We start from the raw sequence: 20057 nt of genomic DNA, 5'->3' as shown, positions 1-20057 counted from the left end.
CTGTTCCTTCCTCCCACTCACTTCTCTCAGCATTTGTTTTTCACTGAAGGGAAAGCCAAAACCTGTCTGGTTTGTTTTTCTCCTTGTATTGGCAGTGTGCCTGCTTTTAAAGCCCAGGTGTCGGTAAGCAGGGAGTCATCTTTCACAAAAACATGAGGTGGATCACAGGTTCACTGGGGAGGCGTGGACTTGTGAAGAGGGCGGCAGGCACAACTGTGTTTCAGTGTCTCTCTCTCTGTCTCTCATCTTTCGATGTTTTCATCTTTCAAACCGGTTGGGCAGTCTCTCAGCTGCCAAACAGTCAACAACACATTCTTCTTAGCTGAGTTGATTTGAACCCAGTGACACCGCTTTGAAGTTTTCTGACACTCAGTAACTTTTTAAAAAAGGATAAAAACATTTATTTGCAGTCTTAGTGAACTGTGAACCTTTCAGTACTTTTAGGATAGTTTTAGATTGTATTAAAGAAGACTTTGGTCCAGGATAGTTGTTCTTTCTCCCTCCACACACTGTAACATTTGCCTTACATTATTATCATAGTAATGTCCATTGCTGATTGATTTTTCAGTTATTTTCTTGATTAATAATTTAATCTAAAATGCCTGATATGGTGCAAAGGTTATTGTATGCCCCAAAGGGCTGTGCCAGGTGACTGTCCTTGCTGAGCCTGCTTCTGATGGAGGCCTCTCTTCCTCTTAAAAGTGTCTTTCTCTCACGTGTTGCTAAGTTCATGCATGTAGGGATCACTGGGTTTCTATCTATAATGTTGTAGGTTCCTTAACTTAAAATTTGAGTACAGCAAACTGACTGTGATAGTCAAAAAGTTTGCGATGATCTGAGCTTTGTGACATGGTGTGTTGTCCTGCTTGAAGGAGTAATACTGTGGTCACTGTGGTCATAAATGGATGGACATAGTCAGCAACAATACTTAGGTAGGCCACAGCATTAAAGTGATGCTCATTTGGTACTAAGGGGGACAGTTGTTCCAATCTTCTGTCGTCCAATTTTGGCGAGCCCATGAAAACTGTAGCCTCAGTTTCCTCTTTCTTGGCTGACTGGAGTGGCACTTCCGCTGCTCTAAGCCATTTTGTTTCAAGGTTTGACATGTTGCGTGTTCAAAGGTACTCTTGTTGGTTATTTGAGTTACTGACACATTCCTATCAGCTCAACGCAGTCTGATCATTTTTCTCTGATGCCTGGCATCAACAAGGCATTTTTACCACGAGAACTGCCACTCACTGGATATTTTCTCATTTTTGGACTGTTCTCTGTAAACACTAGAGATGTGTGTGGGAAAATCCCAGAACATCAGCAGTTTGTGAAATAACCAGAGCAGCCTGTCTGTCACCATAAATCATGCCACATTCAAAGTTATTCACTTAAAAATCACCATTCTGCTGCTCAGTTGAACTTCAGCAGGTCGTCTTGACCATGTCTACATGCCTAAATACACTGAACTGCTGCCATGCAATTGGCTGATTTGATATTTTATCCTTATGTGCCAAAGCCTATTGTATGACAGACAGCAGTATTTTTCTGAGGGGCCTTTGTTCCTGTGGCTTGAGATATTTTTCAACTCCGTTTGTTTTAAAACACATGCTATATTGCCAAAAGTATTTGCTTGGCTGTTGCCACATGCATATGAACTTGAGTAGGATCCCATTCTGTCGGCTCACCCTTTGTAACTATACCAACTCTTCAGGAAAGGCGTTCCACAAGGCTAGAGAGTGTGTTTGTGGGAAACTTTGACCATTCTTCCAGAATTCTTTGTGAGGTCAGACACTGATGTTGGATGAGAAAGCCTGGCTCGCAGTCTCCACTCTAAATCCTCCTAAAGGTGTTCTGTCGGATTGAGGTGAGGACTCTGTGCAGGCCAGTCGAGTTCTTCCACACCAAACTCACTCATCCATGTCTTTATGGTCCTTGATTTGTGCACTGGTGTGCAGTCAAGTTGGAACAGGAAGCGCCATCCCCAAACTGTTCCCACAAAGTTGGGAGCATAAAATTGTCCAGAATATCTTGGTATGTTGAAGCATTAAGAGTTCCTTTTACTGGAACTGAGCTGCTGAGCCCAACTCCTGAAAAACAACTATACACCATAATGTTAGATTCCTGAACACTCATCGAGAGACGAGCATCTGCGGTCATGCAGCCAGAGACCGGCGCTACCATTAGGCAATGTGGTTTAAGTGTCTTGCCCAAGGACACAACGCAGCGCAGAGACAGGGGCTCGAACCTGCAACCTTCCAGCTGCAAGGCAAGCGCCTGCCCACTGCCACTTAATCCCCCCTCCACCAAACTTTACACTTGGCACAATACAATGACAAGTACAGTTCTCCTGGCAACTGCCAAACTCAAACTCATCCATCAGACTGCCAGATAGAGAAGCATGATTTGTCACTCCAGAGAACATGTATCCAGCTGCTTGGCCATGGAAACTCATTCCATGAAGATCTCTGCACACTGTTCTTGAGCTAATCTGAAGGTCACATGAAGTTTGGAGTCTGTAGCAACTGACTCTGCAGAAAGTTGGCAACCTCTGTCCAGTATGCACCTCAGCCTCTGCTGACCCCACTCTGTCATTTCGTGGCTGAATTGTTGTCATTCCCAATCATCTTTCACTTTGTTATAACACTAACAGTTGACTGTGGAATATTTAGTAGTGAGGAAATTTCTTGACTGGACTTGTTGCACAGGTGGCATCCTATCACAGTACCACGCTGGAATTTGTGGAGCTCCTGAGCGACCCATTCTTTCACAAATATTTGTAGAAGCAGTCTGCATGCCTAGGTCTTTGCTTTCATACACCTGTGGCCATGGAAGTGATTGGAACACCTGATTTCAATTATTTGGATGGCTGAGTGAATACTTTTGACAGTATAGTGTATTTTGTCTTCATGAGTTGTGAACATTTTTCTCAGTGTTTCCTTTTTAATAAGGCAAAGGCTTTTCCTGATAAGTTGTAGGGAACTAGTACTGTGTACATAGAACTGTTTTACATTGGCAGGAGTTTCCTTCTTTCAGTCCAGGCCTCTGTGATGTTCATTATTCCTTTAAAAAACACTGACTGACTTTTGTGTGATGTGAGGTGAAACTGAAAAAGAAACCAAAGCTTGACACCAGTATTAAGCTCACGGAGGATTTTCCCAGCAATTCAGGAAGCAGTTTTTTCAACTACCTAATTGTTGTTAAAGGACACCACGTACATGGAGTTCCCCTTTAATGTCAGCCAGACAAGCGGTATTACTGTCACGTTGCATCAGGTCAGTGCAGAGGTGTATTAGCTGTGCGTTCCTCTTCCTTCTATTGAAAAACACAGTTATGGCTGAGGCTGCAAAATAAGTCCACAGCATGACCGTGAGTCTGACAATCTGGATCTTTCCTTCTGGAAAGAAGAAACTCAATAGGGAATGTTTTGCGGAAACAGAACTGGGAAAACAAATTCCACCCTTGATGTACCCCCTGACACCCATCCACCAGAACCCCATGGGAAACCCCTTTGCCTCCTCCTCCTCCTCTCTGTTCCTCTCTCCAAAAACCCAGCTGGAGCGTCTGAAGGTCACTCAGCTGTTTTAATCACTAGTCCAGGTCACATAAACACACAAGACTGAGAAGATGACCAGTAAAAGTCGATGTGAGTGTTTTAAATGTTACAATGACACTGGATTTAAACATTTTCTGCCAAATAATCTTCAGTATTATTATCATTCATCATGTAAAACCCCAATTCCAAAACAGGGATGCTGTAAAACATAAATAAAAACAGAATCTAATGATTTGCAAATCTCATAAACCCATATTTTATTCACAGATGTTCAAAGTGAGACATTTTACTATTTAATGAAAAATGTTAGCTAATTTTTTGATGAATTTGATGACAAAAGTATGTGTCAAAAAAAAAAAAGAGGCTGGAAAAGCAAAACTAAAAAGAAACAGCTTTTGCAACCAGTTAGGTTAACTAGTATCAGGTCTGTAACATGGCGCAGTGTGAAAAAAAAGCATCTTAGAGAGGCAGAGCCTCTCTAAAGCAAAAGAGGGAGATGTTCACTAGTGTGCAATAAACTGCATCTACCAGTTATGGAAAATTTTCATAATAATGTTTGTCAAAATACAACTGTTAGGATTTCAAATATCTCATCATCTACACTACATAATATAATCAAAATATTCAGAGAATTGGGAGAAATCTTTGTATGCAGAGGAAAAGGCCAAAATCAATATTAGATGTTCGTGATCTTGGGTCCCTCAGGCAGCACTGTGTTAAAAACAGGAAGGGAAATCATTGCGTGGGCTCAGGAACACTTCCAGAAATCGCTGTCTACGAACACAATGCAGCTTAAAGCTCTATCGTGCAAAGAAGAAGGCATGTGTGAACATGAGGCAGAAAAACTGTTGTCTCTTCTGGGCCAAAGCTCATTTAAAATGGACTGAGACAAAGTGGAAATGGCTTTGTAGTTGAAGAGTCTGGGCGATGAATTGAACTGCCTCTAGTCCAGAACTTTCACCAACTGAAAACATTTGTAGCATCATGAAATGAAAATTACAACAAAGATCCAGGACTGCTGAGAATCCTCTATGAGACAAGCTCATTCCTCTCCCGAAAGTCCAGCAGCTGGTCACCTCAGACTGTTGTTAAAAGAAGAGCAGACGCTACCCAGTGGTAAACATGGCCCTGTCCCAACTTACATGAGACATGTTACTTTTCTTAAAATGGTACATTTTCTCAGTAAGCATTTGATATGTTTTCTGTGTTCTATTGTAAAAAAAAAAATAAAAAAAAATCATGAATCATTGCATTCTGTTTTTTATTTACTCTTCACACAGTTTCCAAACATTTTTGGAATTAGGGTTGTAAAGAGGTTTCTGGTTATGCAACACTATAACTGAAGACAGAGCAAATATATGTTCATGAGGAAAAGATAATAGTGGTGGAAGAGATGAAAGGAGAAGAGAGAAAGTGGTGAAAATAAGAAACTGGGAAATAAAAATGAAAACTGATGAAAAGAAAGGAGCATGTAAAAAAAAAAAGGAAAGCAAAGAAGAGGAGAAATAAGGCAACTCCAGCAATAACTGTATTATCCAATCTTTGGAAATACTTTGATGCAAAAAAAGCATAAATCTGATCTGCAGCAGAGTCACAAAGGACAAAGAAGAACAAAGGACTGAGTTCGATGTTTTTGTTGGTTTGTGTCTTGTGTTTTGATGTCAGTTCACCTTGGTAGGTGATGATGCGAGCTTGGCTGAGGTACGACCTGAGGTATTACCTGTTCCTGAAACCAGTGAAGCGTGAGAATGCCTAGGACACAGAAGGCCCATTGTGACATATCAGATCTGAAATCGCAAAAATAGCAACTGAAGAGTAAGGCAGACTGGCTCCGATGAATGGAGGAATGAAGGCAGACTTTGTGACGTGCAGTATGAGAGCACACTGTACCCAGCAGCTGAACTTTAGAGAGGCGGATTAGTCAAGCCAACATCCTGTAAACAAAAGGCTGTTGCACTCTGACATTCTACAGAGCAGCAATATACCTGAACTATAGAATGAAAAACAAAAAAAACATATGATCAGACATATGATGAGGTACCAAACTGTCAGGTCATATTACAAGATCAAAGGTTTTATGTGCTGATTAATGTGACATTTAACAAATAAAAACATGTTAGCAATCTGCTGACCTGACTACCTGACACCAGGCCTTATTGTGACATTGAAAATATTTTTTTAAAAAAGTAAATTATCTCTGCATGGTACTTTCCTGATTTGTGAAAGAATGATACATAATGAGAATATTAAAAATATGATTGAGAGGAGAGGTGAATTATTTCATTTATTGAAGCCTATTGGTGTGTATAAAATAATACACAACAAAAGTGTTTCCTTTAACAAGGCAGAGAAATCAAGACTTGACAGACACACATACACACATTCAGTTATAAAAACAAATCTTTTGTGATCATATCTGAAAGTACAGCTCAGAACAACTTGTTCAAACTCAGGAGGAAGTCACACTGAACTCTGGTGTTACTATGATCACAGTATTATGCAAAGATTTGAGTTGCTGTTGAGACAGCAAAGTTTTCCAAAACTGTTCCTGTTCTTTGACCTTTGAGAACTTTCTGTCCAATAAAACATACCACACATATATAAGATTATAGCACAAAATGTAAACATACTCAAAGACAGAAGTTTATTGCACACGTGTGTGCATAAGCATGCATCAAATTAAAGTAATTCACAACACATGAGCATACAGCAGACAACTGTTTTGCAAAAATTAGGCGTGCAGTCCACACACTCACATGCACACATACATTCATGCACGCCTGCACACACAAACATGCGTTCAAGCTTCCTGTGTGCAGCTCTAGACATTTAATTGTAACAACATATGGAAGGTGTGTGTCTAACCACATGACAGGGTACACGTGCGAGGCCTTCCTGCATGTTTTTGCTTGTTCTGACTTGTGTGCATTTGTATTTAGGCATCTGTATGCCTGTTGTTTTGTACATTCTGTCACTTCTTCTTAGATTTGTGTGCGGAAAAGTGTCACTTTAAATGGGAATGTACTGAAAATGAGTACCTGCTCTGATAGACATGATGCAAATCTATAGCACCATTCACCTGTACAGCTGAGTCCAAAGGAAAAATAAACATGTGTTCTAATTGGTGCGTTGATCTCGCAGAGGTCAGCAAATCTTAACTGCTTAAAACATGAAGTAATGAATCAGAAATTCCTTCTAGTGACGCCTGCAGCAGTGAGCTGCAAAAACAGCTCTGACCTTTGTTCTCTCTCCTGCAGGCTGCATGCAATATTTGTGCTCAAGAGTTCTGAATGGCTTCTTCTCATGACCTAGTTGACATTAGCAACAAAAAAAAAATGCAAAAAGTGCAAAAACACTTTGGAGCCCTCCATGCATGTGCTCTACATGTTATTTTATGTCAATGTGGAGCCAGTTTGGAATACATTCATTTTTATTCAGTGATTTCCTGTACAAATATACTGCGCCTTAAAGACTTAAAGAATTTAATTTGAAAACCAGCAGTTTCACATAAACCACATCTCTTTCCAATTTCATGCTCTCACTCTTCAAGCTATACAAAGGACTGCAAGGTTTACAAACACGTTTCACCCCTTTAAAAAAGGGGAAGTGAAACTCAAACTGCTTGTGTGTGTGTGTGTGTGTGTGTCAGACAGCTAGAAACACTGGGCTCTCATTGGCTGCACTGTTGTCAAGCGCATTCAGCTAGATTTCCCCTGCACTAAAGTGTCTATTCTGTGGTGACATCACATGGCCCTTTAAACAGTACACCGCAGACACGTTTAAATGGCCTGATGAGACAGAACACACCTAGGAAAAAAAAAAGAAGTTTCAGCTCACTGCACACATGGCCTACTTATAACAAACACATCCTGTGGCATTTGTGACCACACATGTATGTTTCTCAAAAAAGCTTTCTGTGTTTATGTTGCCTATTGATCATATTTAATGACCGATATGTAACCAATTAATGATTATGATCCAAAGTTCAACCCATAAGATTGTGGACTTGTGTCTGGGTGTATTGCACCTACTTGTGTAAACATTTTAATAAATTCTGTGCCAAACATGATTTCCAGGACGCACCATTAGAAATGTTGAAATCAAAAGTAAAACTTAAAACCTTAAAAAAGCAAAGAAAGAAAGAAGAAAAAGAAAAAAAGAAAAAGTTCAGCAATCTGACATGTTGCACATCCCTTTTTCATCGCAGGTTTCAGTGCAATCGGCAGGCATGGCCCCTCGAATGTCGCTGTAATGTCAGTTTTATAGTGAACTGATAAAACTGACTGAGCTTTTACTGTAGCTTATGTGTGATCATATTCAGAGCAGCCAGTTTTGCTTTAATTAAAAACAAGAGCACACAGTGCTGTGAAAAAATATTTGTCTTTATTGTTTGTTTCTTTTTGCATATTTCTCACACTTAAATATTTCAGATATTCAAACCAATTTTAATATTAGACAAAGATAACTTGAGTAAACACAAAACACAGTTTTTAGATAATGATCTGCTGATCTCCCAGACCTGTTGATTCAAGAACTCACTTAAACAGAACCTGTCTGACAAGGTGAAGGAGAGTCTCAAAAAGCAACACATCATGCCACGAGCTAAAGAAACTTGAGAACAGATGAGAAACAAATTCACTGACGTCTATCAGTCTGGAAAGGGTTACAAAGACATTTATAAGGCTTTGGGATTCCAGTGAACCATGGTGAGAGCCATTATCCACAAATGGATAAAACTTACTCCAAGAGCACAATGATGACTCATCCAGATCACAAAAGAGCCCAGAACAACATGTAAAGAACTGCAGGCCTTATTTGCCTCAGTTAAAGTCAGAGTGCATCATTCAGTAATAACAATAAGAAAGAGACTGGGTAAAAATGGCATCCATGGGAGAGCTCCAAGGAGAAAACCACTGCTGACCAAATAGAACACAAGGGCTCGTCTCACATTTTCTAAAAAATATCATCTTGATGATCCCCAAGACTTTTGAGAAAAATTCTGTGGACTGACGAGACAAAATGAAAAACGTCTGTCTATCAGTTCGTGCCCTGAACTCAGGCACATTTGGGTTGTGCAGCAGGACATTGATCACCTGGAAGGCCACCTATGAAGGGCTTGGAAAAACTAAATGAATGTTTTGGAGTGGCCTATTCAAAGTAATTAGACCTTAAACAGGCCATTCATGCTTGAAAACCCTCCAATGTGGCTGAATTAAAACATTTCTCCTCAGCAATGCGAAAGACTCATTGCCAGTTATTGTAAATCCTTGTGTGCAGTTTTTGCTGCCAAAGGTGGCACAACCAATTATTTGGTTTAGGGGGCAATTACTTTTTTCACACAGGGCCAGGTAGGTTTGGATAGCTTTTTCCCCTTAATAAGTGAAATCATCATTTAAAAACAGCATTTTGTATTAACTCGGAGTATCTTTGTCTAATATTTGTCTTTTCACCACCATCACTAATATGACAATGTTAACAACATCTAGAGCCTTTGGCTCAGTGTACACTACATCTCTGTTAAGCCAAAAAGATAAACATTCAAACTGGAAAAGTTTGCTCTTTGTATTTTTCACCAATAAAAAATAAAACTGAATTTGTGCAACTCACTGTTTCTCGTAGTGATGGCAAAGCAGAATAGCACACATCTGCAAGCCTCATCATTTAGAAGACTCAATGTAGTTTCTCAAAGACCGTTTGAGCCACTCACTTGGTCAAAGACAATAACACGAGTGTCCTGAATAACCAACCTGCATGTATTTGGTAAACATACAGAAGCATATGCACTAAGAGAACATACAGGATCCTCCCAGAAAGTAGAGCTGAGCTGGGAGATGGGAGCGGCTCCTGCTAAGACCTGCAGCTTCTGTCTCACACAAGTAGAACCCTCCCTGCTATAAAATATATTTGGTAGCAGGAGGGAATCCAGGTGAGGGGGCACAGTTTGTTTGTAGCCTTGGAGAGAGGAAACTCTGCTATGTCAGTGGGTGAGAGTTCACATTAAAGTGAGACAAACTCTGCAGACGATTTATCTGAAAGGTGTCGGTTCCTCTATGTATAAAGCTGGGGGGAAAAAAGTAAGTAATGATTATAAATTCTGGGGCACATTTTTGTTTTTATCTCGCCAGTAATTCCAATAGGTGCTGATGCTCCTGTGATCATTTTTCAGGATGATAAGCGTTGACAGGAGTTCATATGGTTTCGGGGTGACTCAAACAGAAACCTTGAGGTATCAGAACAATGTCACATATTAATATTACGGGACTGGTTTTGCTACACGACCTCTTGAACTTAGCTCGACTTGAAAGTTTGTTTTTTAACCAGCCTGCTGCCTGTGTGTCATGCAGCTGCCACACAGATAAAATCAGCTGCACGCACCCTCAGACTCACACTCCCAAAAGTGCAAATCTACCATGATATATGGTGGTGCTCACACTGTGTGGTGTATGGTGAACAGAGAAAAGTGTTTCTTGCTCAGCTCTGAGCATGTGACTGATCCGCTCATGTGCGTGACAGGAACCTTTCCTCCACCCCGCTGCTCCACAGCAGACGACATAAAAACTGCTGACTTCTGCTCTGTATTGTCACTGCTACCTGACATTTGGCTGATTCCTGTCAAGAAAGTATTTACTGTCTGTATATTTGATGTCCAATTGTATTATTATTGAATTATCAAATATCAGTCTGATATGAATGGGTGCAATTTCATGCAGAGGAAAAATTTGATGGTGGTGCAAAAGGTGCCTTAGGTGCCTTAGGTCAATGACAGAAAAGCAGCCCTGCTCCTAAATTTGATTGCTGGGTTAATAGACTCGTGGGTGCAACAAGTGGAGCGCTGGGGGTGAGAGTATCCAGACTTGCCAAAAAAAAAAAATGGCACAACAGAATTAGTTTGTGGTGGAAACTTGCTGAAGTGACTGGGTCATGCAGCTTTCATCTACTTTATTTTCTCATCAAACCGCTGCCACTTTGATGCCAATAAGGGTTACTATTTGTTAATGGCAAAAATTCCCAGTTAATTCCTCAGTTTACCTGAGAATCCTTTATTTTTTCTTACAAATGCTGATGTGAAAGAGTTCAAATACATCAAGCCCTGGAAATAATCTGACTCATGTAAAAATAAATAATAGCTTTCTTACTGTTTATATATTAAGTATTTTGACTTTGGCTGAGTTTGTGAATATACGTCTTTAACAAGCCAAGGTAAGCATCCCATTTAACACAAACATGCTCACATCCGGCCTAAAAAGAAAGACGAAAGTAAAACTTGTGGCTTTTAAATGGCCTTCAAACCAATGAGTGATGTCACAGTGGTTACATCCATATTTTTTTATATACAGTCTGAATCTAAACGGGGAGAACTGGCAAGACGACTGTGACAACACACAATATATTGAAACATGTTAATTTAGAAGCTTTATGGAGAAGTATTTAAAAGAAATAAACTTTAAATATTGTATGTGTTCTGTGCGTGCAGCAGCATCTGTCTTAATTTAAGTTCTGCCACATTTGCCTTTTAAGCTCAAGAAAATGGGTCAAGGCAACAAAACAAAACAAAACAAAAACTTTAATTGGAAGTTGGCTCACAAAAGTATCTCACAGCTCCTCAACGACAGGAAAATGCCTTTGTGAGATTTGGACCGCTCTGGCCAAAAGTGTGTTTTCTCCCACAGTAACAAATTCTCATGCCATGAAATAATTTTCACTCCAATGAACCAATTCCATTGTATTCACCAGCGTTGCAAAAAAAAAAAAAAAAAGTACTGATGGCAAAAACTATGTTCACTGACCAACTGCACTATGTCACGCATGTAAGGCTGACAGTGTCTTTGTCATCTATTTAAAAAAGGCATGTGTGATTAGATTCATTTTCACCCAGCTATAAAAGAGTGGTCACAAAGAGTTCGTATTTTCTGCCAATTAACATATGGGGCTGAAAACAGTCGAGACAGAAGAGGAAGTGTTTTTTTTTTTTTTTTTTTGCAGTGTGTGAGCAAGCTATGGCTGTTTCTCTCTTCTTGAGTTTTAGACTTCGTGAAGTGGAGTTATGTGTGATAGATATTTTTTTCAAGACTGATGATTCCTAGGTCAGACATGCAGGGGTGGGGTTAAATCCTTTTTTAATGTTTGTTTATTAAGTGTCAGACAAGAAGTGTTAAGACAAAAAAATTAAGTCTATCCAGTCAAAGCACTGGCAGTGAAACACAACCCCATTTCTAATCAAACTTGAATGTTCTTTTAGCAAATGCACGCCATCTGTGTTCAGCGAATGATGTGATTTTGAGGGTGAAAAACAGACAACGCCAAGTCCCCATAAGTACACTAATCCTGTGTGTGTGTGTGCATGCACATATGGGAGAAAGAAGTTGACGAAAGGCGGAGGCGGGGAGGGGGCGATGAAGCTCTCAGCACTGGCTCATGCCGGTTTGCGCTGCTTCTCACTGGCCGAGCACCACAGCGAGGTTGCGAGGTTAGCAGATGGATATGGGTGGGGAGGTGGCTTAAAGAGGGGGGTCATTTAGCGCCTTGACTGCCCTTTGCAGAGCTGGGGGCTTTGGCAGGGGTGCCCGCTGGCATGTGGTACACACATCTAAATGCAGAGAAAGCATGCAGCAGCAATCACCCCTCCCTCTGTGAAGAATGAAGGCTGAGCTATTTAGCTGTGTCATATGGAAACTGGTTTTAAGCATCACACTCAGGGCACATACAGGAGCACATGTGCTCACGGGTGAAGAAGATGATCACTATGTTTGTGCCACTGCTTTAATGAGACCCAGAGAAAAAAAAGTTTTTGAATTTCAATTTTTTTTACACTACATGACTCTTTGGTGTGAAAAAACATCACTACAATTGAAAAAATTTCAAAACATGTTTTTATTTATTTTTTAGAGTATGTCCTTTGGAGAGGACATCGGGACTCTCTTGTGGCAAATATGAACACATTTCGAGGCATACATTTACCTCTGAACTCTGACAATCTTTAGTGCTGTAAATTTCAAATGGCTACACCATTCAAGCCAGTGGTTCAGATTTCCAGGGACCTCATTCAGCTTATCAAAAGCAAGCTGATTAGTGTAGTTTAATCAGGTGTGTTAGTTCTGTTTTGGTTTGTGGTAGTCCATAAAGCAGTTCTTCTTCTTTGAGATGCAGAGGTACATGTTGCATTTGATGCACTTTATGTAGGTTTTTCCAGTGCACCCTTCTGCTCTGCACCTGGAACTATTAGGATTGTCCATCATCTGTGGCAAATGGACAGCTCCATACTTTCTCACTTCCTTATCTGGCTGGGGCCTCCTTCTCTTCTGTGATGGAACGTACTCCTCATCATTCGACGCATCAGATTCAATTGGATTAGGTTGGCCTGACTGCCCCTGGGCAATCAGTTCCTCACCTAAGAGCAGTTTGAAGTCATGGTATTGGAGAGTTTTCTACATAGGTCGTGCCAAAGCTTGGCTGTCTTCCTTATACTGTAACCAGGAGTTGGTGATAGCCAGATCGAAGAAGTGTAGGATTGTGCGTACAGTCCACTTCCTTGTGCGGTTAGCCATTCTATAAAAACTAAGCATTCTATCACACATATCAACCCCACCCATGTTGGTGTTGTACTCTGCCACCACTGCAGGTCTGGACACTTGAACATGCCTTTTGTCTTTCAGTGACCATCTGGTCCGGGTATCCTGGGGCTCTATTCCATGCACTGTTGATGCCATGAGTACAGGTTTATTGTCAACCCATTTTGTCACAGCCAGCTCAGGATGTTTCCTTGTCACCATTACAGAGGAGCCTCTTCCTTGTTTCAACAACTCTTTATCAGATGTAATGTTACAATCCTTTGGGAGTCTATTTTTCATCAATGTTCCACTTGCAGGCAGACCCATTTCTAGCAATTTATCCAGTAGTTTTATTGAGGTGAAATACCTAGACAGACAGACACAAACACAAAAAATAAAAAATAAGTGTCATTTGTTTACAGAGAATCATCATCAACAGCACCACAATTGACGTTTATACCTGTCAAAGTACAGGTGAGTTCCCCTGGGAATGGACTCAGTCAACCGAAGAACTGCATTTGCTCCTATTCCAAGTCCTGTGTCTCTGCCGACAAAGGTGTTTTTTCCTTGGTAGACTTCAAAATCCAATACAATTCCAGTTGGAGTAGCGAGAACAAACACCTTCAATCCGGTTGGATTTGGCTTGCCAGGAACGAATTGACGGACTGGACATCGACCAGTAAAGGGAATCATTTGTTCATCAATGGAAACATTTCCTGGCCTGGGTAGGTTTAGGCAACCTTGTTGCACCTTCTTCAAAAGTGGACTGACTCTCCAAAGCATATTGAGCTTCCTCTCTTCTTCAGTTACATCAAGATCATTAGTGATTTTCAAAGAACATCTGATCTTGAAAAAGCGATCCCTTGTCATCGACTCAGCAACTATTGGCACTCTTGTTTTTTTGGCCCAATACATTTTGATTTTTGGGTAACCAAGGCATGCCATGTACACTGAGACTCCAAACCAGGTCTTAATCTCCTCAGGTGTTGTATTCAGACTTGAGCCTGACACCTGAATCTGTCTCTGGTTTGTGCAAAAGGACATGTCCTCAAAAACTTTGTTGTCAATGTACTGCTCAAAGTATTTTGATGGTGGCCAGTCTACACGGTTTGGGGCAGTACAGACAACCTCTCCGGAGTCTTCCAGCACAGGCAGGAATCTTAAGAGACAGACAAATACATTAAATAATTATGTCCTCTAAAAGTGATAGTTCATCCAAAAAAATACTCTTATCTGTCTAAGCTTATCTACTCTTGTCTCAGAAGCCTACGTGTTAGTTTTGGTCCAAAGTGGGCGACGGGCCCGTGCATCCTCAACTTCACTCTCCTCTTCCTCACTTGATGCCTCATCCTCTGAACTCCCGACCTCAAAATCACCGTCAATCTGTCCCTCTTGGTCCTCCTCATCTGACAAATCTATGTCTGAGTCTCCATCAATAATCCTGTTTAGGATTTTCTCTGCCTCAGTCAGTGAGCTGATTTCTATTAAAACAGGTTAAAAAAATAAAAAGCAAATCCTGATGTCCTCTATGGAGGACACACATAAACAGGTTATGTTTTATCCCAACAAATAATTAAACTGCTCTGAAAATCCACCTAACTATTCCTTAGATGTTCATTTACTAGAAGCAATCTGAATATTAAACTCACAAAGCTCATAATTAGAAAATAATATACTTACCTTTCTTCTTTCGATAAAATGTGCTCACAGGGATGGCAGCCATTGTGAAGAATCAGAAAGAAAATTCCAGAAAAGCCCCACCCCCACACATGTCATATCATTGGAAAGCCCAGGATGTCCTCTCTAAGGACCAACAGGATTTAACACAGTGGCATGTATAGTTTCAGAGTTATGAACAAAAAACCTATGTACTCCACAGAGGACAAAAATGCATTGCTGGGTCTCAGGAGGTTAAATACAACTTTCCCTCCCAGCTTGCTGTTCTTGTCCATTACATACCTTTTCACAGGTGTGTATAATGTGCCTAGAGTAGAGGTGTGCCATTGACTGATGAATCAGAGGACAGCAGTTATTGACATAATAGCAATGTGGACAATATTTATGTTTAATAAGAGCACTTGCTGGGATGTAATGAAGAGGGTCACTTGCACCGCTGTGCAACGAAAACATCTTCCAGAACAGCTACACTCACTGCTGTGTTTGGTCACTTTAAGGGGCAACAAGTTGCTCGACGGGTTTCATTCACGCTGTTTTTTGGGACTACTCTGCATTCCTGTACATATCTTAGCTTTTCTTTGCCTCTAGAATAGTGAGAGGGGTGAAGATAACATTCTGAGTGTGCACTAATTCAGTTCAGTCCATTTTTGAATCTCTTGTGGCAGCACATAACAGCACTAAAAATCCATGGACTGACTGTTGTGTTGAGTTAAAGTTACACCAACAGGTATTGATCATTTGTTATGACAGCCTCTTTCAGCCTAGGTTTGTGTGTCTGTCTTGGCAGGACAGCTGATTTTCTGTCCAACAAACATGCCCCTTTTGGGTTCCTGAGGTTTTCAGGTTTGTAGGATCTGGTTTACTTTTATTTGCACAGCTTAAACAAACCTGATTCTGAGAAATATACAGGTCATGTTTCACCTTAAGTCATTGCAAAGATGTGACTTTTGTCTTCTCAGGCTGTGGGATTAGAGGCCAAGTTAAAAGATTTCAGTTAAGGAGATTTTTGACCTTTTACTTAAACTAAATGACACCAAATAGAAAAACTTTATTGCTGTTTCTTATAAAAATGGTCATGTGTGAATAAATTGGCACTTCATTTACATTTTCCTCCCTGTAGAACTTCTGAATGCTATATAGGAAGGTAAAGTGTATCTAAAGTAAGATTGATTTTAAGCAGCTATTACTATAAGGCAGATGTGAACACAGAAGCATTTCCTGTCGCAGATGTGGCCAAAACACAGCTTGCAAAAACTGCAACACATTCAAAATGCACATCCATATATAATCTATATATAGACATTTATTCTAAGGAGAAAGTCATCTTCAGAGTAATAAATAAAATGCAGCTGGAGAGTTAAGCAATGGAAAAACAAAGTGGGGCAGTCTCGCCTCTGTCCAGGTGGAACTGATTTCCAGCTGTGGCAAATGGAGCCATTTTGCTTAACTATGCTTTACTTGGATTATGGAGCATATTCTTCCAATCAGTGAGGCGGTCAAGGATTTGGAGATTCAGGATTTGTTTTTAATCACTATTTTTTCACTGAAGTTACACACTCAAAAGCACCTTGATGGTAATAGAGAAAGGATGTAAGAGTTAGATTTTTTTTTTTTCACCATACTTTAGAGATCACATGGTCATTTGGGGGTTTTGCACAAGCATCTTTCACAGATAGAAAGTCTGCTGCAGTCTGACTCTGGACATATTCAGCCACTGTGTGTTGAATTTTTAATTTCAGTTCAATTTATATAAATATTTATTTGTGTGTGTGTGTGTGTGTGTGTGTGTGTGTGTGTGTGTGTGTGTGTGTGTGTGTGTGTGTGTGTGTGTGTGTGTGTGTGTGTGTGTGTGTGTGTGTTTGTACTTTTAGCATTTCGATGAACAAAACAGACCTTCGCTGTAGAACTTTACAACTGTGCAGGCTCCAAATTTGTTGGATTAACTGAAAGAAGCAGAAAATATGGTAACAGTTTCTTGAAAACATCTTTAAATTATCAAAGTTTGATCCATCAGGACCAATAAATTCATGTTTGTAGGAGGCCACAGTGGTTACCAGGTCCCAGGTTTGAATCTACCCTCTGGTCTCCTTGTGTCTGTGTGGGTTCTTTCCTGGTGCTCCGTTTTCCTCCACACAGCCCAAAGACATTACGTTAATGAGGTCAGGCTAATCGGTGATTCAAAATTGGCTGTAGGTGTGAATGTGAGTATGAAGGATTGTAAGTCTGCCTGTGTTGGCCCTGTGACAGGCTGGTGACCATTCCAGGGTGTACCCTGCCTCTCACCCTATAGCAGCTCGGATAGGCCCCAGCCCCCCTGCGACCCTGAATTGGATAAAGAGAGGAAAATGGATGGGTGTTTGTGGGGAACCAGCAGGAATTTGGCAAGCACAGCAAGAAAAGAACATATAGAAGCCCAAGAAATCCTAAAAAACGACATCTATATGCCTGCAAGCTTGGAACACAGCAGCTAGTTCTGTTTACAGATCCATGAGGAAAAAGGTTTTGTACTTTCTGTGACTTTTTGGTGATCTCTACATGGATTCAGTGGAAGGCAGATGATAAAATCCTCCTGGTGCAGTAAACACCATCTAAGAACTGGAGTAAGTTTGGCAGAACGCTCAGTGGTATTGTCAGTAATAGAAACAAAGGTTTTCCCATCATTTTAGGGCAGCAGCTCTCTTTTACACCACGAGTCACGAGTTATAAAGCTTGTGAGTTGGCACAGAGAGATTACTATTTCACACTAAAACTGACTGATGCCTGCTTTGTATGCAGCAGGGCTCCTGGCAAAGTTATCGGTTGAGGTCAAAGGTGAATAGTCTGACCTCTAGCAGGGCCTCCTCCCCTGTTTCAAACAAACGCCAATAAACTGGAATCCCACAAACAGGATTAAGTCAGGGGCCCTTGTCAACGACTGGATAACATTACCCACGTATGTATTAAGTTGTTAAAGTAGTCCACTTAAACAAATTCTCCTTATTGATCAATGCGTCTACATAATGAAGATCTAATAACATCACATGATTAGTCCCCAGGGTCCTTGTTTCACAATGAGATAATGATTTAACTTTCATGAGCTAAGCTCTACTGAGAGTACTTCTTATAAGCCTACTTAAGCAACTATTTTTAAAGTATATTCCTCCTTTTTACGCACTTGTGACATCTTGATTACAGTATTTGTGTAACTGAAGCAAACAGGCGCGAACTGGCAGCAGCCATGCAAAGATTCCATCTTTGCTCTGGTGAGTGATTGAGGGAATGTAATGTAATGTATATTAAAAGATTCTGTCTAATCTCCAGTGAAGGCAGAGGTCAGTGTTAGCCAGTCCAGGAAAGTAAATTTAGGACCTGGCAGCTGAATCCAGGAACAGTGGTGTTTCTCATGAGCTGAGTGACCGGCAGCAAGGTTACATCAGACAGAATTTGCCCCAGAGACACTGACCGTACTGCCCCCCGACCCCCTCGTATCAAGGTTTTATAACTGCTCCCAGTTATTCAAAAACAAGACCTAATGACAGCATCATGAGACCCTGAGGCTACTGACAAACTTAACAATTGTGATGGTTTTTTAATTAATGAGGGGTCTGTATGTAATCACTACTAAGTTTCCCAAATGATCAAAGCAGCAAATAAATTAAAAATAAATGATCAGTTATGTACCCTTTATGTGCAATAATGCATTAACATTGTCTTCTGCTGTTGTGCGCGCACCTTATTTTCATCCATCATTTGGTTACTGTTGCAGTGTTGTTGGTACAGGCACTCGAAAACTATTCATGCCCAATGCTGATTTTTTAAGTAATCTGATTACATGTAAATTTTCCATTTAATTTGGTTGCATAAGTACAATGCAAAATCTCAAACTGAATGGAATCTGGTCAAATAAAATGTACTTGAATGTATAAAATATACATTCAGTTTATACTAAGCATATTTTCCTTAATGATCAATTGTTTGAATACATAAACATTTGACTTTATATATTTCAGCTGCATTTTGTGTCATGTTTTATGTAACTCCCAGCTCCAATCATTTTAGACTGTAGACATAGTTTATAAATATTATATATATATATATATATATATATATTTTTTTTTTTTTTTTTCCTGGTTGGAACCCTAAATAATTGCTATATATTACCATACAGAAGATGCAGAATGAGGAAGAGTTTTCAGTGTACAAGAGGAGAAATTACTGGGCCTGAGAGTTTTACATAACATAAATGTTAATGAATAGTGCTTGAATCAGTCCCCTAATATCTTCATGCATTTGGTTAGTTGTAGATGCTGAACTGTGACCTTTCACCTCAGTCTCCTGTGGTTAGGATTAGGATTAAAAAACAAATATTTATTTAAATAATGCATATTAGCTGTGTAGCAGGTGCTATGTGCCGTATAAGCTTCTAATTGTTCATATTCCCATAACTGTAAAGGCAACATAATGCATTTTGTGTCATCAGAATGCTTCATTGGTATATGTGAATTCACCGCTTCTAATATAAATTTTTGATGTTAAGTTTTACAAAAATTCTAACTGAACAAACAAGGCATACAGTAAAGCAAGGGCACAGGCCATTCCCCCAGAGCTATGTGTGGATGTTCAACAATCCCAAGCACGTATAGCTGATAATCAATATGCCCAATTTTTCTGCTTATGAACCCCTCCTGCTTTCTTATGTAATGTGCTGGGAAACACCTGCCTGTCACTCTGTCTGGGACCATCCTGCAATCACCACCCCTGCCATGGATCCCCTTACACTTCTGAGAAATGTGTATCCAAATTGTTCCTGGTGACAACAAGCAGATGACGGCGCGCTAAAAGAAAAAGTTCAGTCAGTCTGAGTCAGAGGAAAGATGAGGAGGAGGCGGAGGAGGGAGGAAATGAGGAGGGGTATATAGCCCAAAGAGTCAGACCATGCTGGTTTAGACCGGTTCCTGCCCCTGTCCCATTTTCTGCTTGTGCTTCTCCTCCTTCCCCCTACTTTATCTCTTTATCACATTGACTCCTCTGTTTTTCTTCCTTTCCTATTTTGGTCTACTTTTCCTTTTATTTTTTTCTCCTTTGGACTTTCCCCCATCCTTTCCTTCTTTTCACAACTTCTCTTCTTCTTCTCCTCTAATTTCAATTTTGCAGATGTTTATACTACTATATAAATGCTTATGCTGATATTGTAAAATTCCAGTTGCAGGTTCTTCAGTTTTGGCAATATTTTATTTAACAGAGAGTCAGGACAATCAGAGGCTGTGTGCTTTGTGTGGGAAGCAGAAGATGCAAAGACTGAGTAAAAC

The 20057-nt window shown here is 40.2% G+C and overlaps 1 protein-coding gene across 1 annotated transcript; it reads right to left on the bottom strand.

Annotated features, from left to right (window-relative positions):
* Positions 1-12396: 12396 nt before the first annotated feature.
* On the bottom strand, positions 12397-14955 carry LOC115778533 (piggyBac transposable element-derived protein 3-like). Its single transcript, XM_030726600.1, has 4 exons — positions 14773-14955; positions 14363-14573; positions 13553-14251; positions 12397-13459 (listed from the first exon to the last, which is right to left on the bottom strand). The coding sequence occupies exons 1-4, from the start codon at positions 14813-14815 to the stop codon at positions 12970-12972; spliced, it is 1443 nt and encodes a 480-aa protein (XP_030582460.1). The 5' UTR covers positions 14816-14955; the 3' UTR covers positions 12397-12969.
* Between the last annotated feature and the right edge of the window lie 5102 nt (positions 14956-20057).

This window comes from Archocentrus centrarchus, chromosome 4, assembly GCF_007364275.1.
Source record: "Archocentrus centrarchus isolate MPI-CPG fArcCen1 chromosome 4, fArcCen1, whole genome shotgun sequence".
Classification (NCBI taxonomy): Eukaryota; Metazoa; Chordata; class Actinopteri; order Cichliformes; family Cichlidae; genus Archocentrus; species Archocentrus centrarchus.
The sequence above is the reverse complement of the archived record's forward strand: the minus strand, read 5'-3'. Positions and strand labels throughout refer to the sequence as shown.

Bases quoted from the DNA above. Each gene is read 5' to 3' on its own strand.
- LOC115778533 (XM_030726600.1), bottom strand. From the start codon at position 14,815: ATGGCTGCCATCCCTGTGAGCACATTTTATCGAAAGAAGAAAG. The intron at 14,574-14,772 runs GTAAGTATATTA...CTGTTTTAATAG, and splicing joins ATTTTATCGAAAGAAGAAAG to AAATCAGCTCACTGACTGAG. The intron at 13,460-13,552 runs GTATAAACGTCA...CTGTCTGTCTAG, and splicing joins ACTCACCTGTACTTTGACAG to GTATTTCACCTCAATAAAAC.